Source organism: Nicotiana sylvestris, chromosome 4, assembly GCF_000393655.2.
Source record: "Nicotiana sylvestris chromosome 4, ASM39365v2, whole genome shotgun sequence".
Lineage (NCBI taxonomy): Eukaryota > Viridiplantae > Streptophyta > Magnoliopsida > Solanales > Solanaceae > Nicotiana > Nicotiana sylvestris.
Genome location: NC_091060.1, coordinates 181,551,583 through 181,579,034, shown reverse-complemented (window position 1 = coordinate 181,579,034; position 27,452 = coordinate 181,551,583). Strand labels below are relative to the sequence as shown.

Here is a 27,452-nt window from a genome sequence, read left to right as displayed (position 1 = left end):
TTTTCTCATGTTGTAGATAGAGTATTTTCTTTTTCATTTTAACAAAATGAGTATTTTCTCTTTCTATGATATAGAAAAAGAAATTTCTTTTATTTCAACAAAATGAATAATTTTTGTGTTGTAGAAAGAGTACTTTCATTTTGTTTCAACAAGAAAAAACATTTTTTTTCTAGTTATGGACCTCAAATTTTAACGTTCTTGTGTGAAAAAGTAAATCAACATATTAGTTCTTTTGGATTTATGTGAATTTTTAGAAGAATAATTGAATTTTTGAAGAAAAATATAATTGTCTGGGGGGGGGAGCACAGGACACATGGGAATTGAGGGGAGGATGGGGGTGAGGAGAGTAACATAGGAATTTATTTTCCTAAAAAAAGATTTTCTACTCTCTAACCAAACACTAGAAAACATTTTCAAGGAAAATATTTTCCAAGAAAAACATTTTCCTTCGTACCAAACACACTCATAGACACCAATAATTTTCCTTGAGAATAGAGTTGTCAAATTATAATAATAAGACAAAGACATCTCCAAAGTGAGAAAGAAAAGAAGGTGGAAGCATAAATAAGTTCTACTTATTTACTCTCTTTACTTCTAATTTTATTTTATTTTATGTCAATTGTGATGTATGAAACAATATTAGGATCGAATATTCATTATATGATATCTCGTGAAAATATTTTTTAAATTGCATGCGTGTCGTAGTTTGAATAACATGTCGCTAAAGGTTAATTTTTTTTTAGTCAAATGAAATAGATCAATTGATATGTACAATTTCATTGCATGAATATAATAAAATTATGTGGAAGATTATTTTTGATGTGGTAAACATATGAACTCGGCTTATATTAATATTTTTCGATGTTGGATTGTATCTACCACACATGTTTTCACACATGACCAACTTCACATTGCACACACAAAAAAAAAACAGCAATATCGGCAACAAAAATCACGTTCATGACAAAGCAACCTAAATGGATGAGATGAACATATACCATAAACAATATCTATAAGAATGTATTAGCTTATATATGCTAAGGAGCAAATTTATAGGTAAAAATATGGGGCACGTGAACTCATGGTCTCCCTGCAAAATTAGATATTTCATGTAGATATTTTCTAAAATTGCTATAATATTAACTGGTGATACCCATGCTCAAAGAAGTTTGAATGGTGCACTTGGTTGAAGGTTGAATTAATTATCAAGAGGAATAGGGATCTATTACCACTTAATATATTTTTTTTTCTCCTTTTTTTTTAATAGTACACACATGTACTAAAAATGCTAGATCCGCTTCTATCTATGCTTCGTCACATGTTTGTAACCTCATAAAATCAAAGTAAGTAAAAATGTCATAGGTATGTAATTAAACTTTAATTATTAATCTTTATAAGTTCAAAGATATACGATCATTTTGATCATTTATAGAAACTTGTGCTTTATTCTTTCATGTATAATTATTTACTAAATTTTATTTTAATAATATTAATAATATTTTATATCGTGTACTACATGATTCGATATACACGTGCAATGCACGTACAGAGAAATTAGTATCTAGAAAATATGGGAGAGTTGATGAAGAAAGCGATATCATCAATGTCGTACAAAAAATCATTGGACACAAATTTGTCGTACACCTGAACATTTTGTGAAGGTATATTATAGTGTATCATCTGTTTTGAATTCACATTGTAGTCTATCTAGAACTCTATTGTTGTAGCTTATCCATTGTAACAAAAGAGATTACTCTTCCTTTAGAATAGGTATTAGATAAGGATCTCAAAATTTTATATTTATCTTCAAAGATGTACAGAATCTATATAAACTAGAATAATAATAGCAGAAGATGCATTTGATCTTTTCCCAAACTATTTCTCATTCTTAATCTTTATATGGTATCAGATTTACCCATCGATCCTATGACTACTTCTCAAATTTCCAGCAACTTGTTGTCCCTTGCAAAATAGACCAGTTCTTCCACCACTATTCAACTACCAAATCTTTCTCTCAAACTTGACCGAAACAACTATTGTCTTTGGAAAGAAAATACCTTGGCCATACTCAAAGCCTTTTCGCTTGATTCCTTTGTTCTCAGTTATAATCCTCCTCCAGAAACTATTACTGTCACTTCTACTTCAGTCATTACCGCTAAAAATCCACCCTCTAATACAGATTCCTCTCCCCCCAAGCACAATCAGTAGTTACTTCTAACCCTGCCTACGAGGAATGGTGATGTAGCGATCTTCTTATTCTCGTTTGGCTTCGTCAAATCATTTCTGATCCACTTCTTGGTCACCTAACTCGAGCCACCTCTTCCTATGATGCTTGGACGAAAATTGAGTGCATGTTTCAGTCACAGACACGCGCCCGACTTATGCAACTAAAATCCCAACTTCAAAACCTTCCTAAAGCCAATCTTTCCATCACAGAGTACTTTGAGAAGAAGCGTGCAATTGCTGGCTCTCTAGCCGAAAGCTTGTACTTTGTACAAGATGATGACTTCATCTCATTTGTTCTTAATGGCCTTGATTCTTCATTTAGTATTTTCAAGGCTGCATTCAATATGCATTCCGGTCCTATCACTCCGGAAGAACTGTTTGGACTCCTCCTTCAAGAAGAGGAACATTTAGCCGAAGAACTTCGCTCTACCACTGTTAACACCCACTTTGGATCTGATCCTTCTCATGCCCTCTTGACACACAGTTCATCTTATCCAACCTCACCCCTTAACACCAATCAGTCTTCTATTCTTGGCCCGCCCTCATTCTCTAATCGCCTTGCCCATAATCCTCATAATCATGCTCACATTCCTCATTCTCTCGGTCCAATAATCGTCAGTCCAAGCGTCGTGTGCAATGTCAAATATGTGGCAAAAATAATCATGATACTCGTAACTGCTACAATCGTTCCAACGAAAAAGATTTTCCACCAACAAGGCAGCCACCGTCTTGGTCAACTCCTAAACAAGCACATCTTACTTCTCATTCAGCTATTGTTGATCCTGCTTGGTACTTCGATTCTGGTGCTACACATCATGTGACCTCCGACATGCCTAATCTCTCCTTACATGTTGACTACACCGACAATGATGGTTTGGCGGTGGGCAATGGTATGAAACTTCCTATTTCGCACATTGGCTCATCAATTTTGTCTACACCCACTCGACCTATTTATCTTAACAATGTTCTTCATGTCCCACAAATTTTCAAAAATTTACTTAGTATTTCTAAAATAACTCGTGATAATAATATCCTTATGGACTTTCATCCTTATGATTGTTATATGAAGGATTTGCAGGGAAGGAAACTACTTCGAGGAGCACTTGATGATGGCCTTTACCGTCTTCAACTTTCATCACCTCATTCTCGATCTTCCCCACCTTCTGTCTTTCTTGGTGAACGCACTTCTCTTGTTGGTTGGCACTGTCGACTGGCTCATCCAAATGAAGCTCTTCTTCGACGCCTTGTGTCTAACTTTAGGCTACTTGTTTCTAATTTTGATTTTCCTAATGTTTGGGAACCTTGTCAACTAGGAAAAAGCCGATGCTTACCCTTTTTCCATTCCCATGTTTCTAGAATTAGTCCCTTTCAATTAATTTATTCCGATGTTTGGGGACTTTCCCATGTTCCTTCTATTAATAGATCTTGTTCCTTCTATTAAAGGATCTCGCTATTTTGTTTTTTTCATTGATGATTGCACCAAATTTATTTGAATATATTTTATGTCTCATAAATCACAAGTTTTTCAACTTTTTGCTCAATTCAAATTTTTTGTTGAGACTCAGTTTGAAACTAAAATAAAATCAGTCCAAACTGATTGGGGAGGTGAGTACCGAAATGTATCATCCTTTTTAAAAAAAATAAGGTATTCATCATCGTATCTCTTGCCCTTATACACCTCAACAAAATGGTGCATCGGAACGCCGAAATCGAATTATAATTAAAAAAGGACTCACTCTTCTATCTCACGCTTCTCTTCCTTATCAATTTTGGGAGCATGCGTTTAACACTGCCACATACTTATCCAATATAACCATATCTTCCTCTTTATCCTTTAAGTCACCATATCAATTACTTTATAAGAGTTCTCCTGACTATGGTTTTCTCAAAGCATTTGGTTGCCTTTGTTATCCTTATCTTCGACCCTACAATCATCATAAAGTTGATTTTCTATCTCTACCTTGTCTCTTTATAGGGTATAGTTCTCATCACAAAGGTTACCTTTGTTACCATGTCGCGTCTTCTCGAATTTATATTACTCTCCATGTTGTGTTTGATGAACATATTTTCCCTTATTCCTCTATGTTGTCAACCGCAAAATCCTCCTCTTCCTTGTCACATTCTACCAACTCATCCTTTTCTTTACTTGATCAAGTTTCTCAACATCTAGCGTTCACATTATCTCGCACACCCTGTCATGTCAAGGCCATTATCAAATGCTCCAGTTGCATCATCTATCCCCTCATCTGAGCATATTAATCATACAAACTTACCCTCTACTATATCCCCTACGACCCCTCCACAAACAGATCCTTTACCATCTACTAACCCACCTGAACATCTACCACCATCCATTGGTTCCTCTTACTCGGCCACAACTCCTTCCTATTTTCGCCCCTCAGACACCTCTCGCCATCCCATAGTTGTTTGAAGTAAAACTAATTCATTGAAACCAAAAGCTCTTATAACATCTCGTCATTTTCTCCCTCCTGATCCCTCTCACATTCCCGAACCTACAACCTATCACCAAGCCTCCAAATTTCCTGAATGGCACCATGCTATGCAGACAGAATTTTTAGCTCTTATGTGAAATAGGACATGGACATTGGTTCCCCCACCATCTAATTCTAACATTGTTGGTTGTAAATGGATTTACAGGATTAAGAGAAAAGTTGATGGATCAATTGAGCGTTACAAAGGTCGCCTTATAGCTAAAGGTTTTCACCAAGAGGAGGGTGTTTATTACTTTGATACTTTCAGTCCCGTTGTTAAGCCCACAACTATCTGGCTTATCTTATCTTTAGTTGTGACAAATAAGTGGACCATTCGAAAACTTTACATTAACAATGCATTCTTAAATGGTGATCTCTCTGAACAAGTGTTTATGGAGCAACAAAAAGGTTTTGTTGATCCTCATCGGCCGCATTTTGTATGCAAACTAAACAAGGCCTTATATGGCATCAAACAAGCACCACTTGCTTGGTTCAACAAGTTAAAGTTTTTTCTCATCGGCCTTGGCTTCCGCTTTTGTTTATTTGACACTTCCCTTTTTGTGCAGCAAGCTTCTGAGCATACAACATATATTCTTGTTTTATGTGGATGATCTTATTATAACTGGTAGCGATAGTAATTTCATTACTACATTTATTCGCTCTCTTGATCAACAGTTCTCACTCAAAGATCTTGGCTCCTTAAATTATTTTCTTGGTATTGAAGTAACTCCAACATCAAAAGGGATTCTTTTATTTCAAGGCAAGTACATTCGTGACCTACTTCGCCGAACCAACATGGCTGATGCTAAACCAATTTCTAGTCTGGCTGAACCTGGATCTAGACTTACTCTTTCTGGTGATCCCTTTCCTGATGCTCATTTATACCATATTGTTGTTGGTGCCCTTCAATATGTTACCATCAGTAGGCCAGAAATATGTTATGTCGAGGAAGAGGCAAACCCGAAAATAAAGAAGATAAAGAACACCAAATTTTAACGTGGAAAACCCTTCAAATCGAAGGTAAAAACCACGGGATCACAAAGATCCAAAAAGCTCCACTATAACAATAAGAGGGTTACAAAAGTTCTCCAAATTGGCTACACAACAAGTGCCAAACACGGAGCAACAATAGCAACAACTAATCAATTGAAGAAAGAGTATAATCCACAAAAACGAAGCTTCTGTTCGAGGCTCAAAATAAGATACTACAAGCCTCCAAATACGATATCCACCATTCAAATCCAAGAACAAGATGTTACGAACACTCAGTCAAAATTTCAGCCTGATCCAACGGTTAACGAATCGATAAACGTGATTTGAAGTTGGCTGGTCGAAATATAAATCTGCAGCAAAACAAATATTTTTCTTCTCTCTTCTCTCTTGACGAAAGCTCTCTCAAAAACCACTCTTATATGCTTAAGTCTTTCAAAGATTTGTATTAATGAGCATAGAATAATTCTCCAAGGTTTTCCTATTTATAGATCATGAGTGGTACTTTCTCTTAAAACCAAAACCCACTCAAAATAGGAATAAACCGAATCCAATTCCAAATAGGAATGGAAACCAAAAGAGAATAGGATTAGGCCATTGGGCCTTTGGCTGGACAACATGGGCATGTGCCCAACAAACTCCCTCTCCAGACAAGGGGATAAATGTGTCTTCAAGTAGAGGAACTATTGACAGGCTTCATGCCTGCCAATTTTCTACAAAATTCATGTTTATCTACAACCACTGCCTTTGTCAGCATATCCGAAGGATTTTCATCAGTGTGTATATTTTCAACCTCAAATAATTTCTCTTCCACGACCATTCTTATCCAATGATACTTTCTATTTATATGTTTGGTCTTAGAATGAAAAGTGGAGTGCTTGGTGAGACAGATAGCACTCTGATTATCACAAAATAAGATGTACCTTGGCTGCTCAAAACCAAGATCATTAATAAACTCCTTCATCCATAATAGTTCTTTGGCATATTCTGTGATAGCAATATATTCGGCTTCTGTGGTGGACAGAGCTATGCACTTCTTTAGTCTAGATTGCCAAGAAACAGCTCCCCCTGCAAAAGTGATCAAATAACCGGAAGTGGATCTTGAATTATCAAGATTGCCTCCTAAATCAGAGTCTGTGTAACAAACAAGTTCAGGCTTGCCATTGCCAAAGCACAACTTTAAATCTACAGTACCTTTCAAATACCTTAATATCCATTTTACTGCATCCCAATGTTTTTTTCAGGATTAAAAAGGAATCTACTAATAGTACCAATGACATGTGCAATATCTGGTCTAGTGCAAACCATATCATACATCAAGCTACCAACGACAAAAGAGTAAGGAATACGAGACATATCCTTTTTCTCTTCATCAGTAGATGCACTCTGACTAATACTCAATTTGAAGTGTTTAGCAAGAGGAGTACTAACCACTTTTGCATCTGTCATATTGAATCTCTTGAGTACCTTCTCAATGTATTGCTTTTGGGACAGAAATAACTCATTTCAATCTCTGTGTCGGTGGATTTGAATGCCTAAGATTTTCTTTGTTGGCCCCAAGTCCTTCATCCCAAACGATTTACTCAACTGCTTCTTAAGGACTACAATTCTGGATTTATTCTTGCCAACAATAAGCATGTCGTCCACATAAAGCAATAAATTAATAAAATCATCATCAGAGAACTTCTAGAAGAATACACAGTGGTCTGAAGAAGTTTTCTTGTACCCTTATTCTTCTATGACAGATTCAAACTTCAAATACCATTGCCTTGGATCTTGTTTCAATCCATACAGGCCCTTTTTCAATTTGCAGACATAATTTTCTTTTCCCTTAGTTACAAAGCCCTCAGGTTGCTCCAGATAAATATCCTCATCTAAATCACCATGGAGAAAAGAAGGCTTGACATCCATATGCTCAACCTCTAAATCTAAACTTGCAACTAAGCCTAGAGCCACACGAATAGAAGACATCTTCACAACAGGGGAGAAAATTTCATCAAAGTCAACTCCCTTCTTCTGGCCAAAACCTTTAGCAACTAACCTCGCCTTGTATCTAGGCGCAGAGATATGGTTATCTTGCTTTATTCTGAATATCCATTTGTTAGATAAAGCTCTCTTACCTTTCGGCAATTTCACTAACTCATATGTGTCATTCTCATGGAGTGACTTCATCTCATCTTCTATCGCTTCGATCCACTAATCTTTTTTTGAGTATCTTGCATGGCTTCATCATAATTCTCAGGTTCTCCCATGTCAGTTAAAAGTACATACTCTTCAGGAGGATAGCGCATGGATTTTTGCTTCTCCCTTGTAGATATTCTAAGAGAGGTTTCAGGAGCATTCGAAGTAGTTACCTGTGCAGGAATTGGTTGCTGATCAACCACAACTTCATCAACTGGAGCATCCATAACATCTACACCATGATGATCATTTTGATCTTGATCACTATCTCCATCATTGTCTTGGGTTCCTTCATGTGCAATAGGTGCCTTAGCAATTGAAACTAGATCAATATCAACTAAGCTCTCATTACTCTGAGAATCTATCTTCTCGACTTTGCCAATATCTTCAATAGTTTGGTCTTCAAAGAATATTGCATCACGACTTCTAATAATTTTATTGTCAACTGGATCATAAAAACGATACCCAAACTCATCTTAACCATAACCAATAAAGATGCACTGTTTAGTTTTGACATCCAGTTTCGATCTCTCATCTTTAGGAACATGCACATAAGCTTTACACCCAAAAACTCTCAGGTGATTATAAGAAACATCTTTGGCAAACCAAACTCTGTCTGGGACATCACCATCCAAAGCAACTACAGGAGACAAATTGATAACATAGGCAACAGTGTTAAGTGCTTCCGCCCAAAATGTATTTGGAAGTTTAACTTCTGAAAGTAAGCATCTAACTCTCTCAACTAGAGTTCTATTCATCCTCTCTACCAAACCATTCAATTGAGGTGTCTTGGGCGGAGTTTTCTGATGACGAATTCCTTTTTCCTTGCAATAGTTATCATAGGGACCACAATATTCACCACCATTGTCAGTACGAATACATTTTAATTTCTTCCCCGTCTGCCTCTCAACTAAGGCCTGAAATTCCTTAAACACACTAAGTGCTTGATCTTTAGATTTCAAAAGACACAAACAGAGCTTACGAGAATGATCATCAATGAAGGTCACAAAGTAAAGTGCACCACCTTTTGACTTTACTTTAAAGAGACCACACAAATCAGAGTGTACTAGCTCCAATAAATCGGGCTTTCTTGAGGGAGGATGGCTATGAAAGGAAACCCTTTTCTGTTTGCCAGCTAAACAATAGATACACCTTTTCAGCTTTGCTTGTTTCAATCCAGAAAGCAAACTTTTCCTAGCCAAACACGTAATCCCCCTCTCGCTCATATGACTCAGTATTCGGTGCCACAATTCTGATAAAGTATCACTTTCCACCAGATTTATGGAGTCATTAAGAATAGAGCCTTGTGTCACATATAAATGAACCTGTCTTGAACCTCACTTTGATACAACTTGTTAGGACCTAAATAATCAGGTGTCATGCGGAATCTAGCAAAGCAAACCTTTAGCGACGATAAATCATACAACAAAGGAGAAATATACCAAAAGAGACACAAACATTTAACGTGGTTCGGTCAACTGACCTACGTCCACCGCGGAGATGAGCAATCCACTATATAAAAAGAGAGTACAAAATATCTAGAGAACAACCTCACGAAGAGGCAAACACAAGTGACACACTAACACTTGTCCCGTAAAGTTCTCCCCCTAAATACCACTCTCAAGCCCCTATGGCTACATTGTGGATGCTACTGAATGAGAATGACGAATCTTTAATTTATAGAACTCCAAACCTTTTCCTACAAGAAAAAGGACTATCCAAGTATTGGAGAATTATAATTTCCTTCTACAAAAAGGAAAACCCAATTAAGGTAATTATATTGTCATTTCCTTCAACAAATAGGAAAACCAAATATGGTAAGAAAATTATGGCAAACACCTAACAATTCTCCCCCTTGGCCGGAATTTTCTGACAAAATAAAATTGATCCACCTTCTTCATATAGTCTTCAACAGGTTGCATCTCCAAATCTCCACCACAAATTTTGTCTCAACGTATGTAGTACACTGGTCAAATTTCTCAGACAAACATTACGATTATCGTCAAATATGTTACGGCTAGAACTGAACCCGCCAAATGAACCTGTCTTGAACCTCGCTCTGATACCACTTGTTAGAACCTAAATAATCAGGTGTCATGCGGAATCTAGCAAAGCAAACCTTGAGCGACGATAAATCATACAACAAAGGAGAAATATACCAAAAGAGACACAAACATTTAACGTGGTTCGGTCAACTGACCTACGTCCACCGCGAAGATGAGCAATCCACTATATAAAAAGAGAGTACAAAATATCGAGAGAACAACCTCACGAAGAGGCAAACACAAGTGACACACTAACACTTGTCCCGTAAAGTTCTCCCCCTAAACACCACTCTCAAGCCCCTATGGCTACATTGTGGATGCTACTGAATGAGAAGGATGGATCTTCAATTTATAGAACTCCAAACTTTTTCCTACAAGAAAAAGGACTAGCCAAGTATTGGAGAATTATAATTTCCTTCTACAAAAAGGAAAACCCAATTAAGGTCATTATATTGTCCTTTCCTTCAACAAATAGAAAAACCAAATATGGTAAGAAAATTATGGCAAACACCTAACAATTCTCCCCCTTGGCCGGAATTTTCTGACAAAATAAACTTGATCCACCTTCTTCATATAGCCTTCAACAGGTTGCATCTCCAAATCTCCACCACAAAGTTTGTCTCAACGTGTGTAGTACACCGGTCAAATTTCTCAGACAAACATTACGATTATCGTCAAATATGTTGCGGCTAGAACTGAACCCGCCAAATGAACCTGTCTTGAACCTCGCTCTGATACCACTTGTTAGAACCTAAATAATCAGGTGTCATGCGGAATCTAGCAAAGCAAACCTTGAGCGACGATAAATCATACAACAAAGGAGAAATATACCAAAAGAGACACAAATATTTAACGTGGTTCGGTCAACTGACCTACGTCCACCGCGAAGATGAGCAATCCACTATATAAAAAGAGAGTACAAAATATCGAGAGAACAACCTCACGAAGAGGCAAACACAAGTGACACACTAACACTTGTCCCGTAAAGTTCTCCCCCTAAACACCACTCTCAAACCCCTATGGCTACATTGTGGATGCTACTGAATGAGAAGGATGGATCTTCAATTTATAGAACTCCAAACTTTTTCCTACAAGAAAAAGGACTAGCCAAGTATTGGAGAATTATAATTTCCTTCTACAAAAAGGAAAACCCAATTAAGGTAATTATATTGTCCTTTCCTTCAACAAATAGGAAAACCAAATGTGGTAAGAAAATTATGGCAAACACCTAACAATTCTCCCCCTTGGCCGGAATTTTCTGACAAAATAAACTTGATCCACCTTCTTCATATAGCCTTAAACAGGTTGCATCTCCAAATCTCCACCACAAAGTTTGTCTCAACGTGTGTAGCACACTAGTCAAATTTCTCAGACAAAAATTACGATTATCGTCAAATATGTTGCGGCTAGAACTGAACCCGCTAAATGAACCTGTCTTGAACCTCGCTCTGATACCACTTGTTAGGACCTAAATAATCAGGTGTCATGCGGAATCTAGCAAAGCAAACCTTGAGCGACGATAAATCATACAACAAAGGAGAAATATACCAAAAGAGACACAAACATTTAACGTGGTTCGGTCAACTGACCTACGTCCACCGCGGAGATGAGCAATCCACTATATAAAAAGAGAGTACAAAATATCGAGAGAACAACCTCACGAAGAGGCAAACACAAGTGACACGCTAACTCTTGTCCCGTAAAGTTCTCCCCCTAAACACCACTCTCAAGCTCCTATGGCTACATTGTGGATGCTACTGAATGAGAAGGACGGATCTTCAATTTATAGAACTCCAAACCTTTTCCTACAAGAAAAAGGACTAGCCAAGTATTGAAGAATTATAATTTCCTTCTACAAAAGGAAAACCCAATTAAGGTAATTATATTATCCTTTCCTTCAACAAATAGGAAAACCAAATATGGTAAGAAAATTATGGCAAACACCTAACAAAATATCCTACGCAGTCAATCGAGTATGTCAATTTATGCAATCACCTACCAATACTCATTGGTCAGCTGTCAAACGCATACTTTGATATCTAAAAGAATCCATTAATGATGGTCTCTTACTACGACCTATGTCTGATTCTAGCCTTGTGGCTTTCTCGGATGCTGGCTGGATCTCTGACATTGATGATAGTCGCTCCCAACATGGTTTTGCACTATTTTATGGTGGTAACTTGATTAGTTGGTCTTCCCGAAAACAAAAGGCAGTAGCCCGCTCAAGCATTGAAGCCGAGTATCGTGCCTTAGCTTTTGCAACTACTGAATTAATTTGGGTGCAACAACTTATCAGTGAGCTACGTGCTCCTCTCACTTCACCTCCCATAGTTCTTTGTGATAATCTCAGTGTACAGTTTTTATCTCGGAATCCTGTTATCCATTAACGGTCAAAGCATATCCGTCTTGATTATTACTTTGTACGTGAGAAGGTTGAAGATCAATCTTTAGTGGTTCGCTATGTTTCATCTCAAAATCAAATAGCAGATATTTTTACTAAAGCTGTTGAAACAACTCGATTCCTCAACCTTCGATCAAGCTCATGGTTCGATCCCGAACATGATCTTGCAGGGAGCTATTAGAGTGTATCATCTGTTTTGAATTCACATTGTAGTCTATCTAGAACTCTATTGTTGTAGCTTATCCACTGTAACAAAAAAGATTACTCTTCCTTTAGAATAGGTATTAGATAAGGATCTCAAATTTTTTTTATTTATATTCAAAGATGTACAGAATCTATATAAACTAAAATAAGAATAGCCGAAGATGCATCTGCTCTTATTTTCCAAACTCTTTCTCATTCTTAATCTTTATAAGGTATATCAAAGAGAGGATATAATTTGGAGGAAAACTTGACTGGTACGATTATTCTACAAAATGAAGGGAATGATCAGTTACTGGATAATGCCACATTATGCTTTTATTTACTGATGAACCACAGTTTTAAGCCGGTCCAATTATACCAAAATCGCTTTAAAATGTTTGTTGTTTTCTTGTTTTTTCCTAGTTCCTTTACGTTCAACAGCTGTAAGAGTATAAAATAACATGAAACGGACATTGAGGCGAAAGGAGACAGCCGGCCTGCAGCTTAACGTGGTAGAGCTTGGACGAAGCAGCGTGGACGTCTCTGCTTGACCTAATTAACCAGGCTGCTGCCTCGCATGCAAGTTCCAAACATCAATTTTCTTACAAAGTTTCATTCTCTGATCCCCCAATTAGGGAATCTAAATAGTGTATAGGTCGAAATTTGGGCGACTACCGTTATCAAGGGTAGCAGGGAGCGAGGTCCCCACGACGCCGCGTCTTAAGATTGTTATGATGGGTGACAACTAACAGTGACTAGAGAATGCACGACGTCTGTGGTCGTGTTAGCATGATAGGAAACAATGGGAATATGTCTTTCGAATATTCCTTGTGTTGTACTTTTTTTTAGAGTAAAAAGGGGGATTGTCCCCTATAAAAGGGAAGAGAACACTCTGTAAAAAGGGGGATTCAGGACTTATCACAATTCTGAGAACTATATACGGTTTTTACTTTTAGCTAAGAACATCAATTTGCGAAATCTTTCTACATTCAAAGTTGTCATATTTACGTTTAATCGTTCGGTTTTGAGGTATTAAAAAACATCGGTTGTTCATTCTTTGCATCTTTCAAGCTAGATCTTATCATACTTAGCTGATATTTACTCCTTCAACTTCTTTAAATGATTTAATCATAAAAATTTCAATATCTTCTAGTCAAACAAATAGTGTGATAATTATATACTTTGTAAAATAAAAGAATAAACTCCAGGAGCGATGTAGGTATGAGGTGTGATTGTTATACATAATTAAACAATTTAATAATAATGTCTGATGGGTAAGTCAGGGGCGAAGCTACTTTGGTTGAAGGGTGGTCAACTGACCATCGTTCGCCGAAAAATTATACGACATATAAAGTAAAATATTATTTTTTATTAATTAAAAATAGATTTTGAACACTCTTGCATAGCCCAACAAAGGATGTTCAAATTCGGACTTCGCCACTGGGGTACGTACGTACATGAAAAGAGGAAATAAAGAAATGAGGATATATAACTGCTAGCGTGGCTTAAGTATTGAAACAGAAAATAACTTGTGGGCTCCAGTGACGAGGAGATGCTTATAACAAAAGGTCACCAATGACGAAAAGGCTGATGGAGCTGGAAATTTGGAATAAGCCCTGATGCCGACTCATCCTTTTATCCAAAACTTTCAACGCTTCATAATCCGTAGACTAAAATAATAAGGGCGCAAAATAATAGTCTACTTTAATTGTGGATATATAAATATGATCAGCCTTTCAATTCTAAAGAATAGAAAAGAGTTAGCAGATTCCTCACGGCACTTGTGTCCACTTGTGACCTGTTCATGTAAGATTCCAATCATGTAGTAGCTTGCTGTACCGGAATTAGCGAGAAAGTACCATAGTTGCATTAGAGAATTATATACCGTCGATGTATGGGTCTAAATTAGATAAGAGAAATTCGGCATGCGGAAACATAAGGTCGAGGTCGAACAGGCCGTGATCGGATAGTCATCATTGGTCAAGGTCGGACAGGTCGAGGTAGGACACTCATCAATAAGGTCGAGATCGGGCAGTGATGAAACAACTAGTTTGCTTTGGAATACTCAAAAGGAATATTCTACCCAATATTCCCTCTAAATTTTACATTTTTTTAGAATTTTCTATGGATACCCCCTTATAAATAGGAGGGGAGGACTTCTCAAAAAGGGGACTCTCTCTCGCTCCCTCTCCCTCTCTCTAGAAAATATGTAAACACGCCTCTCTGGAGGATCTGTGATCCCATACCTTCATCGGATCCAAAAAGGGTCCTAAGGTTCTTGCATTTATCTATCATTCGTCTTTATCAAATGAAAGAAGATCCTCTCACTCAAAATTGAGTGAATCTTTTCCTTTATTTACATTTTATTGCCACTTAATGTTACTTAATGCATCTTTCTTTATGCTATTAAATCTGGCCATAATCACGGCCAATATTTATACTCGGCTATATTTTTCTATTCATATTACTCATCTCGGATCTAGAGTTAATTATCTTTAACTAGGATTTACCCCTTCATCTTTAATTAATTTGTTCAAAAAGGTTTTAATATCTTTTGAGTCAAACAATTTGGCGCCGTCTGTGGGGATTTTCTAGTTAAAATTTTAATTTCCTTTAGATCTAAAATTCAATTCCAACTATGGAGCGTCTTCAGGGAAGCCAAACGAATTTGATACACCAAATAGTTTTTGTATTTGGTGCTTGTGAAAATGAGGTATTAAAGAGTATTATATATTAAATATTACGTTAGCCGAGGGTTTGTTGCCTAAATTTCTTGGGCAGTTAGCACACAAGTATCATGAAATGCTGATACTCCTACACATTTAAAGATTGTGATATTTTTTTTAGTTGGGAGTGCATTCGATTAGGCTAAAAATATGCTAGATTTTGTATTTCTTGTATAAAAGAAGTGAGGAACATGGTTCTATCACAGCATACTTCTAATTTGTTGCCATCATACTTTAGACATTGTTAGTTTCCGGGGTGTAAGAACGAGAAAACAAAGACACTTTTATATGACTTCTTGCATTATTAAGGAGACGACAGAATTTTTATAAAGAGAAGCAGATGTTATATATCCTACTAATTCCAAATCTTGAATTCGCTTAGTAAAGATGAAAGATGATTTTCTTCTATATATGAGTGCTTATTTGTGAATGACAACCCAAAATTTACAGTACGACAACAAAAATAATACTATTTGGTGTTGTGGGAAAAGGGCCGTACTTATTAGGGATGGGTTGTCAACAAAGTAACGTACCTACCTTACCCTGATAAGAAACGACTGAGCTTTGAACTTTGATATATAGATAGAGGAATTTAATAAAGAAAGAGAAAAAATTGGGGGCCCACAACATCAAAGAGATAAACAACTAAAGAAACTTTGTTGAGGACCTGATCTGTCATCTGAGGGAGGTTCTTTCTCGCACAGACCTTATCTGACCTACTTGACAAGATAATATTATATCTCCCTAGTATTCGTAATTTGAAATTTATTAAAATGATAGTCCGGTGCACAAGACATTTTATATTTATGCAGGATTTAAGAAAGGGTCGTACTCCAAAGAATGTGGCATAGACAGTCTACTCTAATCTAAATTACCACAGTTGAGAGGACTGAAACTAGCTCTCAAGTATAGAGCACGACGAATCATCCTCCGATATGACTCACAATCCATCGTCAACCAAGTCACGGGGACTTTCCAAATAAAAGAACAAAGGCTACGAAAATATCAGGCAGGAATTCATAAGCTACTGCCCGAGTTTGATGAGTGTCAACTCGACCAGATACCCCGAGCACTAAACATCGAAACAGATGGCCTCACCAAATTGGTAGCGGCTACTGAAAGCATAACCGAAGAAGGGAACGTGATCAAACTGAGGTAACGAATGCTTTTATTTTGTTTTAACTAACTATTTCTCCAAGTGGAATAAAACTAGGGGCAGTCACCCGAGAAACGCATCGTATTCTCCAATGCAAGCAAAATTAAGCAAACTGGGACTCACCCAATAAATGCAAAAGCTAAGCAAAATTGGGACTCCCCCAGGGAACACCCCTATGGCCAAGGGCCTTCGCCAAAGAAGAATAGTTCGACCTTGATCGAACGATGATGGGTTAACATTTCGATAAGTTTGAAATAACACCCTTTAAGGCCAAGGGCCTTCGCTAAAGAAGAAGAGTTCGACCTCGATCGAACAACGACGGGTTAATATTTCGGCAAGTTCGAAACAACACCATTTAAGTCTAAGAAGAAGAGTTCGACCTCGATCGAACGAAGACGGGTTAATATTTTGACAAGTTCGAAATAACACCCTTTAAGGCCAAGAGCTTTCGCCAAAGAGGAAGAGTTCGACCTCGATCGAACGACGACGGGTTAATATTTCGACAAGTTCGAAATAACACCCTTTAAGGCCAATGGCCTTCGCCAAAGAAGAAGAGTTCGACCTCGATCGAACGACGACGGGTTAACATTTCGATAAGTTTAAAATAACACCTTTTAAGGCCAAGAGCCTTCGCAAAGAAGAAGAGTTCGACCTCGATCGAACGACGAGGGTTAATATTTCGACAAGTTCGAAATAACACCCTTTAAGGCCAAAGGCCTTCGCCAAAAAAAGAAGAGTTCGACCTCAATCGAACGACGACGGGTTAACATTTCGATAAATTTGAAATAACACCCTTTAAGTCCAAGGGCCTTCGCCAAAGAAGAAGAGTTCGGCCTTGATCGAATGATGACGGGTTAACATTTCGATAAGTTCGAAATAACACCCTTTAAGGCCAAGGGCCTTTGCCAAAAAAAGAAGAGTTCGACCTCGATCGAACGACGACAGGTTGATATTTCGATAAAAGTTCGAAACCGCACCCTCGGGGCTACGAGCCATCGCCAAAGAGAATTCGAAATTTTCCTAAGGCCAAGTGCCGTCAGAAAATATAAAGGGAAAGAAAGAGCGGGATTCACCATGCGGGAATCTACCTCGCACCAAAATCGTGAAAAGCAAAAACATAGAAAAGTACAAGGCGAATAACAACGAAAAATTCTTCTTTATATAAAGTCATTGCGCAAATAGTCGCAGATTACATACGACCTGGATCGATAGTAAAAAAAAGACAGCTATCTTTTCACTTGACGTCACCATCGCCACCCTCTTCACCACCACCTCCAGGAAATTCTCCTTCGGCATCGGCACCCTCAGCCGCAATCCATACTAGTCGACCTCCCCATCCAAATTTCTCGAACTATGATTAATAAAGTCCGCTCACCGAGCTCGACCAAGAGACAACCTCGATAAGCGGAGGGACTAACTGTATGAGTCAAAATTAGATTAGAGAAATTCGACACGCGGAAACCTAAGGCCGAGGTCGGACAGGCCATGGTCGGATAGTCACCAATTGGCCGAGATCGGACAGACCGAGGTCGGACACTCATCAATAAGGCCGAGGTCGGGCAGTGCAGTGATGAAATAACTAGTTTGCTTTGGAATACTCAAAAGGAATATTCTACCAAATATTCCCTCTAAATTGTACTTTTTTTTAGGATTTTCAATGGATACCCCATTATACATAGGAGGAGAGGACTTCCCAAAAAGGGGACTCTCTCTCGCTCCCTCTCCCTCTCTCTAAAAAATATGTAAACACACCTCTCTGGAGGATCTGTGATCTCATACCTTCATCGGATCCAAAAAGGGTCCTAAGGTTCTTGCATTTGTCTATCATTCGTCTTTATCAAATGAAAGAAGATCCGTCTCACTCAAAATTGGGTGAATCTTTTTCTTTATTTACATTTTATTGTCACTTAATGTTATTTAATGCATCTTTCTTTATGCTATTAAATCTGGCCATAATCACGGCCAATATTTATACTCGGCTATATTTTTGTATTCATATTACTCATCTCGGATCTAGAGTTAATTATCTTTAACTAGGATTTACCCCTTCATTATTAATTGATTTGTTTAAAAAGGTTTTAATATCTTTTGAGTCAAACAGTCAAACATTTCTATAATAACATCCTCATATAATAGTCATTCATTATAAAAGTCATATTTTGTCTAGAACCGATATTTATATTATGTTATAATATATATTTTCTATAATAATATTTTATTATAACAACCAAAAATTATTAAAACAAATAAAATTGTTATAAAAAGATTTGACTGTAGTATATTATTATTTTTTTTTGATATTAGGCCTTTTACGGATACATGCGGATGAGGACAAAGCGCCAAGTCCTTGTCCAGACTCGAAATAGTCATACACCACTCCACCTCGGTGCCGTAACGTAACACTGTAAGGTGTGCCCCAAAACTTCTCTTAATTTGACATGAATGCACATATAGTAGGCCCCAGTGTGTTCTACTGTACTACTTTCCCCTAATCCATTTTGCTTTTAAAATCAGTGTCATTTTCACGTTTCACGTACTTGCCTACATATTTAGTTTTGTATCAATTCTTCATTATGGACAACTGTATGACAATGGTTGGATACACATCTCAACAATATAGCAATTTTAGTTTGATGCCATCACTCTTTTTCTTTCCCTCTTTCCATTTTACACCACTCGAGCATTCCATCTGTCAGTTGTTACTATTTCTGATGATACAATTATGAACAAAACAATCAGCTGCCGAGCCAGTTACACGGAAAATTTTATTTTGTGTGTCATACAACTTACACTAGTTATATAAGGTATCTTTTTTTTCTCACAATTTTATGGACCCAAAAGTATAGATTATATCCACAAATATGTGAAATAAAAGAAAACCTCACATAACTAATGTCAGTTGTACAATAACATAATAAAACTTTTCCAAGTACACTAATTAACCGAACTCTTTTGTCTTGTAATCTATTCTAAGCTGCGCCATCAACTGTGAAGTGGTCAAACGGTTAAGTTCCACGTGCGCAGCCACAGTGAAGCGGCCAGACGGCCTGTTTGCTTTTCCCTTCATGTCAAAGCCGTTTGCTGAAATCTAATTTTAGCCCCAATCATACACGTGTCCCCTTTTTCCTCGCGCGATTCTTCCAGAGAGCTACTCTGAACAACTAGGCCACTGAGGATCTTAAGCTATACTCAGATATTTTTCTAATGAAATGCCATGTTAATAATAACAAGTAACATCCACCAACCTTTAGTGATACCAAGATCCATCATTTCCATGAGGGCAAAGAAGAATTGATCATAAAAATATATAAATATTCTTCTAGCAGGCACAATATATACCAACCTGTAATCTATACATCATTGATTTCTACGTATATCATCTTGTTACTTGTGTTTATCTTCTTTGCTCCTGTTTTCTTACTGCTGCTAGTAAATTAACATAAAAGGATTCATTAAAACATCCTATACATGCATAACAAATAGCGGTATCATACTCCTATACTTTCTCCTAGCTACCTAATTATGCACATGCTTGTATGTATAGTTGAGGTATATATGTGACAGGGCTTATTGTTTTGCTGTGTATTAAAAAGGGGCACGATGAGGGATGCCTTTCCTCCGGCTTGAATTCCTGTGGTTGTAGATAGGCGGCGTATCAGGAGACATATTGTAGATGTGGAATGCTTCTTCATCTCCAGAATTAGAACCAAACGATTTGTCCGTCTCAAGGGGATCGGAATATGCAATATGTCCCTCAATATTCAGATGACGAAACCCAAATACTCTGCGTTGCCTCTTCTTAGGGGTCGATGATTCATCGGATTCAAAGCCTTGATTTGGCTTCACCTTCGCTGTAAATGTCAACTCTTCATCACCTCGCTTTATACCATTCAGCTGCTCCAACCCAAAATCGCATTAAAATTAGTTATTATTAGTAATACTGACACACTCTAGCCCAACAAAATTTATACAGGTGAGCTACGAACGAGACAAGATGAATACATCCCGCCATACTAATTGCCCCACTAGTAAAATATATAATAGGAAGAGAGTAAAATCGTTCTTAATTAACCAAAATGTTTCCATATATAACCAATTTAGAACAAAACTGAATATGGAAATCTTGACCAAGCGTCATCTTGGATGAGCTAGGGAGCATGCTGTAACATTTACACTATTAAGTTTGGGGTCATATGAAACAGGGAAAACAGAAACCATAACTGCTTCCAATTTTCCAGTTTCCAGGTTAATGTCAAATTGAATCAGCTATAACCAAAACTATCCATATATAAACATCTACGAAATGCACAGCAAGTATAGAACATCTACGAGACAAAAGATTTTACCTTGCAGCCGAGGGAGCAGAATCTGAATGAGTCAAGTAGGCTGCGGCCACAGATTTCACAAGTATTGGTTACACCTTTTCCTGGTCTGGGCTGCGGCCGCTCATTGAGAAACACAATCTTGGCGCTATTAATAATGTATGTCTGAATGCATGAAATGTCAATGTATCTCTGAATTTCCTTCACCCTCACCACATTATGGTAAGACGATCTCCTTATCTACACCAAAAAAAAAAGCATTAAACATTAATACGGAGTAGTAATTAACTTAACAGCAAAGCATCGGTCAGTAATTACTGACTTGAACAAGGCGATGGTCTTTGTGATTGCCCAAGCAGTAAGAGCAGAGAGCAGTTCCCATGCAGTCCAAGCAATACATATTGCATTCACTCTTATTTGAATCCTCATGAACTGGACAAGTATGGAAGTAGTTAGACTTGAGCAGCGGCTTCAACCATGGCGGTCCAAAATAGTCATTCCTCATTCCAACCACTTCACTCACCTATTGGAAACTCAAACAGAACTTATTAGTACAAATATATGAGTATCAATTTGAGATAAGAGAGAACCCAAATGCACCAGAACAAGCTAAAACTATTCCGTACCAGTACAAATATTGGTTGTAGCTAACCAAAAAAACAAAAGAAATACACAGGATTAGAGATACTAGTCACACAAAAAATTTGCATATCCACACTGTTTTCAGTGTGAGCCGTGGCGAAGCGACATGGTCACAAGGGTTCGTCGAAAAATTACAATATGTATATAGGTAAAATATTATATTTTAGAGGTATATAACACATATTGAACACTTTTTGTTAGGAAATTTTTTACACTTACTTCAAATTTGAATACCTTTGAAAAAATTCCTAGCTTCGCGAGGCTGAAAAATCAAAGTTAATTACCATGATAATTTGATAATAATGTTATAGTTGGTGCCTTGGGGGTAATTGTAGCTTCAATTAGTCAAAGGAAAATTGGTTTGAGGGACGAGAAGCAAAGTTAGATTAATACTTAACTAGTTTCAAGAAGAAGTAAAAAAGAAAGAGAGGAGAGGATTAGGAAACAACCTTGAGCGAGCAAGAGATGGATAAGAGTTGGGCGCAGAGAGCTAAAGGAAGAACAAAAACGTCTCAGCGGTTAATTAAGGGGAAATGAAAGGTAGAGACGGTGGTGACTGGTGAAGGAAGAGGGAAAGACTAGAAGGAAAGCGACTGAAAGACATTTGTAAGGCGGTCACAAATTAGAAATACGCTTATTCTACTATTCCCCCTATTTATTAAGCACCATGTAATAATTCATACTAAAATTAAAAAATGAAAAGGATAATGATCGTCTCATATATAAAAAGAAAGAAAAGGGATAGTGATATCATAGCATTATCCATTGCTTCCCATAATAAATGAACAAACAAATACTAGTATGTTTTATCAAATAAATACTCCCAATTTTTAAGTAGATATAGTCGACGATTACCTTATATTTTCTAAGAATAACATGGTGACAATGAATAGTATATCCTATACTCTTGCAATCCGATAATAAATTAATACTATATAGTTTATTTTTTTTTAGAATAAAATTGATACTGTATATCAACCAAGGTTAAAATGGAGGGAAGCTCAGAAAATCTTTTTTAAACTAAAAGGGAGGTCTCTTTACTTGTAGTCAGTGTAGAGGGGAGGTCAGTGTAGTTAGTCATTTGATTTAAAGTGAATAATTTAGCATTTGTTTTCCCTTCCAACCATATATAAAAGTTGTTTTTAAGGAAATCATTTGCTTTCCTACCCCTACGAACCAAACGATCATTGACAATAATTATCATTCCATTTTTTGTTTTCAATAATTGGGCAGAAGACGTCCAACTAGGTATTTTATTTGGGTGGATCACAACCCGAAATCTTTTGGACTTGCTAAAAAAGCCATCCACGTTGGCATGGGCTTGCTCTCTTTCCATAAACGAGGATCCTACCCCAAGAAAACCAGGATCTTAAATTATCAATTTCGATTTCGAGTCTCGCATGTTTTCTTTTTCTTTTCTTTTTCGTTTGTTTATCAATTACGCAAATAACTTGTAAGGTTAAAGTTTGTCGTGAATGTTCAACAATGGGTTTTATTTTTCCAGCATATGTTTAGATGATGTCTAAGATATTTGTTATCCTAGGAACAATATGTAACGCGATTGTACTATCATGTTGATACTAATGTACTTGGAAACACCATAACGAACAATTTGGTGATTAGTTCAATAAATTTTGTCATACCTAATTATTGTCAGTTAAAATAATATAAAACCGTGACGCCTGTGGGTTTCAATAAGTAACTACAGTTTGATTGGCTTAACTACATAATAAATTGCCAAAAATTTGTGCGTTTAGATTGTTACTTTCACTTACATTACGGCAAATTGATATTAATAGAGTGATGGTGGAGGCAAACATTCGTTCCAGAGAGATAGAGGGGGAAACAGAACATGACTTTGCCATATCATCATCAAGGTCTTCGATGGAAAATAATTATCTGTACCAAATCAAATAATTAATCACAACAATTACAAATTATAATTGGAATGCCAAGGCACTTAACCATAATGACACGGCAAAATTATTTGTTTCTCATTAAATTCGTGCAAGTAAGTTTTTTCCTTTTCACGCGGATGATTTGCTAATAAAAAATGTCACGGTTAAGTTCTTTTTAACCTTTGACAAAGAAAAGAAAAGGTTTTTTTAAACCCTGTTAGACCTAACCCAGCCAACTCATCTCACAGGTCACTATCGTAAAGCTCTTTTTAAGGAGCCATAGATTTTGTCAAAATAAATTTGGATTTTATTTGACAAACACATGTTTGGCCGTACATTTTGGCAAAATTCCAAGTCCCAAATTTGAGCTGGTTATGGGCCAAAATATTTACAAACACTAATAATATAGTACATGTTTTTCCAAAACAAAATTTTGGGAAATATGTTTTGAAAACTGATGTCCAAACACATTTTATCTTCAAATCAAATTTCATCCCAATCAAAAATTTCAAAATAAATTTGGAAATTCATGCCAAACACTAGCTAAATAGTTTCTCTCTCAATAATTCACCCAACTTGCTAAATTTTGGGTGGTTATATACCCGAATCGATCTATAAGGAGAGATATAATTATAATATGATATCTGAAAGCCAGAGCAAGAGAGCATAGTCTTGTCTTAACCAACAGGCTAAAGCTTTATAGGCTTACACTTATTAACCACAAAATTTATGACTTGTGTCATGCAAGGGGATCTCGAAGTGGGGCAAGTTGGTTGCATCATTTTGATTGGAAGGATTAGAGAACTAATTATGCAAAAGGACATGTGCCCCTTCATCATTTGTTGGACCCATATAATTATTTTATTTTATTTTAAGAAATAGCAGATCGCCTACTCATTTTCAATCATTACAATCCATTAGTAGTACATAACAAATGGAGCAGCTTTTTCCCTAATTAAACAATAATAATGATCTTAATAGAGGTTCCCTAAAAAAGAAAGACATAAGAATAATGCATAATGCTGCGAGTTTTACATATTCATGTTAACAATTATATTTTCAGTACTGTACTACACAGAAATAATACTCCCTTAACTGCAAACAGACAAAAGGCCAACTGGTGAGAGCTTCTTTACATAGAGTTTCCTTCTATAGCACTAGCAGTGGCATTTATTCTTTAAGTAACTTGTTTAAATCCACAAACTGCTACGTAAATGAGTGAAAATAGTCACTACAATAACAACTTAAGTGGCTATATGAGATTTCTGGACAAGTTTAACAAGGAAGAGTTCAATACATAAGTCATATAAGAAACGAGAACGCTTACCATTTACAGACAAATCCTGGCGGGGACTTGGCCGGCCCCTGACTCCCTCTTTTCCTCAAATCAACAATAGACCTAACTCTTTCCCTTTTGGCAATTTGTGGATACACATGATTTCATATTCTAAACCAATCGAGCCACAGAGGAAGCAAAACTGTGGTGAGCCTCATGTCCCAACCCCACAGGAGGAGGGGACTGTTGCTTTGCTGGCAAGAACCAACTACCGACAACATTGAAGAGTAGGGCACGCTTCAACAGCACTCCAGGTGAGACAGACACACTCAAGCCACAAAGACGAAAAGAAGAGCTCTGCCAATATCTGTTACTCTACTACGTAATACTTTTCACCAATCGGGATTTGTAATTCAAGGTTGTTCCTTCTCTTCATTTTGGTAAATGTGGTAAAAACCTATAATCAGACTAAATCATTTAATATTGTATGTGATGTTGAAAGAAAGAAATAATGTACTCCTATGAGTTGGTGGTATGGTCGGGAGCTACATTGATGGTATGGCGCTCAAAATCCTTGATGGTTTGGGCGAGCTTCTTCATGTTGTCATCGTATACATATGGTCGTTTATCGAACCAGGTAATATTATGCTTAGAAGACGAGGGTACAAACTCACGACAGAGCTCCTCGTGTACAGTGATGGAGTTGTGATAATGATAGTAGCGGATCTTGGTTTCTGTCTGGTGCAACGTGCCCCCTATTACATTTTCGGACATGTGTACGCCTGTTGCATATGCATTCTTTGCCTGAATGGCATACTTCCGATCTCTCCTAATGTTAGTTCTTGAGTCCCTAAACAGTAACTTCTCGAAGCCCCATTGCCTGTAACAACCACCATACATGAGAAAGGAAAGAAAAACCAACACAGGGTTATCAAATGGAGGTTATGTATGAGCACAGAAATGTCTATGATTTTTAGTTTCATTGCTGACTTGATGGTCAGTCCTAGAAAGAAGTGTGACTACTTGAACAATGCTATTGACTGCATCCTTTATTTTCTAAATGCAAACACCAAATGCACTGAAGATTAAGTAAGGAATGGATTATCACAAAAATTCAAGGTCAAATAAAACAGGCATTGATGGTACAAAACTAGATCAGCAACTCCTAAATTTGATGACGCCAATGAAGCACAAAATTGCCTCTTACTAATAAAGCGAATAGGTATTAAAAAATCAATCAAGTCTTAGTTCCTGATTAGCTCCAATACTCTTACTTAGTTGCCCAAGAGAGAAAATTGGAAGCAACTTAGTAACAGTAGCAATAGTTATCAGGATAACAAGAACAACAATGACTAAAGGCATATAAATGGAAAAGAAACAAACTATTAATCAGCTCAGTGACGAAGTCTACGGAGTCGTACAAGTAGAGAAAGGAAAAGTTGGAATTTGTGGAATATATACCTGGAATAGTCCTGAGAGGAATCGTTGAAGCAGAGCATACTGGACATGGCATTTTGCTCAATTGTGAACTGAGTATTGTTGGAGAACTCTCTTAGCACGGATTCTAGAGTGTTGCCATCGGGAAGATAAATGTATTCGTCCACATCAAAGTAGAAAGTCCAATTGGCAGCGTGTCGGTAGCGATGGAGGCAATCGTTCACCACCAAAAACTGGTTATAATAGTAGCCATCAAACTCGGACTGGTCCCTTATGTCCTGAAGCGTGACCCTGCCAGCACGTATCCACGGCTCTAGCACCGCCCTTACCTCCGGCGACACCCCACCGGCATCGTGAAACACGAAATGGGAGCTAGGCCCGAAAAACCAAGCATGATAGGCCATCCACTCCCTCATCCTGGACGCACTCACATTGCCATACAAGGACGAACCACAATACAAGTACTCGTAGGGATATGGCGGGCTGAACTTGGACTCGTTGTAAGACCCCGGTGCTTCCTCCAATGCTGTGATTTTCTCATATCTTTTAGGTGACTCCCCATAGTAAGCGTAGAGAATGAGCTTCCCTCCCTTATTATCGATGTTAGGATTCACGGCAAATGTGCAGTTTACAACGACTACAGTGTAGACACGGCCGTAGCCCCAGTCGGGGAGGATCTTAATGGCTTTGGCTTTGAGGTTCTTAGAAGCAGAGGAGGAGGCATTGGCATTGGTATTGCCATTGCTGTTGGGGATCCACTCGCATTTATACCAAGGGCGGCCAAAGACGTGAAGAGGTTTGGAAGCGAGACCGACGACGGCGAAAGTGGTAGGACCGCCGCGATAGGCGCCCATCTGAACGAAGAGAGAGGCGGCATTTCCGTAGGCACGGAAGGTTCGTTTGTTAGGGTCGGAAATGGAGAGTTTAGAAGAAGAGGGAGTGGGAGTGGGAGTGGGAGAGGCAGGGGAATTAATGATGGTATCGTAGTAAGGCTGAAGATTCCAGATGAGCATAACAAGGGTGAAGGCGAGCAATGTGGCCATTAAAGGCTTGGTGTCGAAGCAGAAGGACATTTTCCCCGCGGAGAGAGTTGGGTCTTTAGCCATTGAAGCTGAAAACAGAGGAAAGTGAAGTGGAAGAGACAGAAAGACAAGGGTCCAATGGGATGGTGTCCGGCACTTAATTGATTGAGTGTGAGACTGTATTGAGTTGTAGTCTATGCAATCAACATTTCTGTCCACGCTTTCCTCCTCTTACCACTAGGCACTTGGATCTTTACTTTATTACCGGTTTTGCCATTTCTCTTTCTTGATCTCGAAATATTATAGTACTACGACATACATGCAGTAGGGTAGCTATAGTTTGGGGAAACTTTTTTTGAATTATTGGTTTGGATTTTGGATTTAATTTTAAAATTTTTTTAATTTCTAACTGAATATTGGATTTGGCACTTCAAAGTTTTGGATATTCAAAAATC

The 27,452-nt window shown here is 37.5% G+C and overlaps 2 protein-coding genes across 2 annotated transcripts; both read right to left on the bottom strand.

The window, feature by feature from the left end:
• Positions 1–19,691: 19,691 nt before the first annotated feature.
• LOC104227909 (protein RGF1 INDUCIBLE TRANSCRIPTION FACTOR 1) lies at positions 19,692–21,996 on the bottom strand. The gene is made up of 4 exons (XM_009780284.2): positions 21,814–21,996; positions 21,045–21,245; positions 20,747–20,962; positions 19,692–20,294 (listed from the first exon to the last, which is right to left on the bottom strand). The coding sequence occupies exons 2-4, from the start codon at positions 21,225–21,227 to the stop codon at positions 19,986–19,988; spliced, it is 708 nt and encodes a 235-aa protein (XP_009778586.1). The 5' UTR covers positions 21,228–21,245; positions 21,814–21,996; the 3' UTR covers positions 19,692–19,985.
• Positions 21,997–24,272: 2,276 nt separating this feature from the next.
• Positions 24,273–27,181, bottom strand: LOC104227908 (galactan beta-1,4-galactosyltransferase GALS1). Its single transcript, XM_009780283.2, has 2 exons — positions 26,000–27,181; positions 24,273–25,418 (listed from the first exon to the last, which is right to left on the bottom strand). The coding sequence occupies exons 1-2, from the start codon at positions 27,079–27,081 to the stop codon at positions 25,058–25,060; spliced, it is 1,443 nt and encodes a 480-aa protein (XP_009778585.1). The 5' UTR covers positions 27,082–27,181; the 3' UTR covers positions 24,273–25,057.
• Between the last annotated feature and the right edge of the window lie 271 nt (positions 27,182–27,452).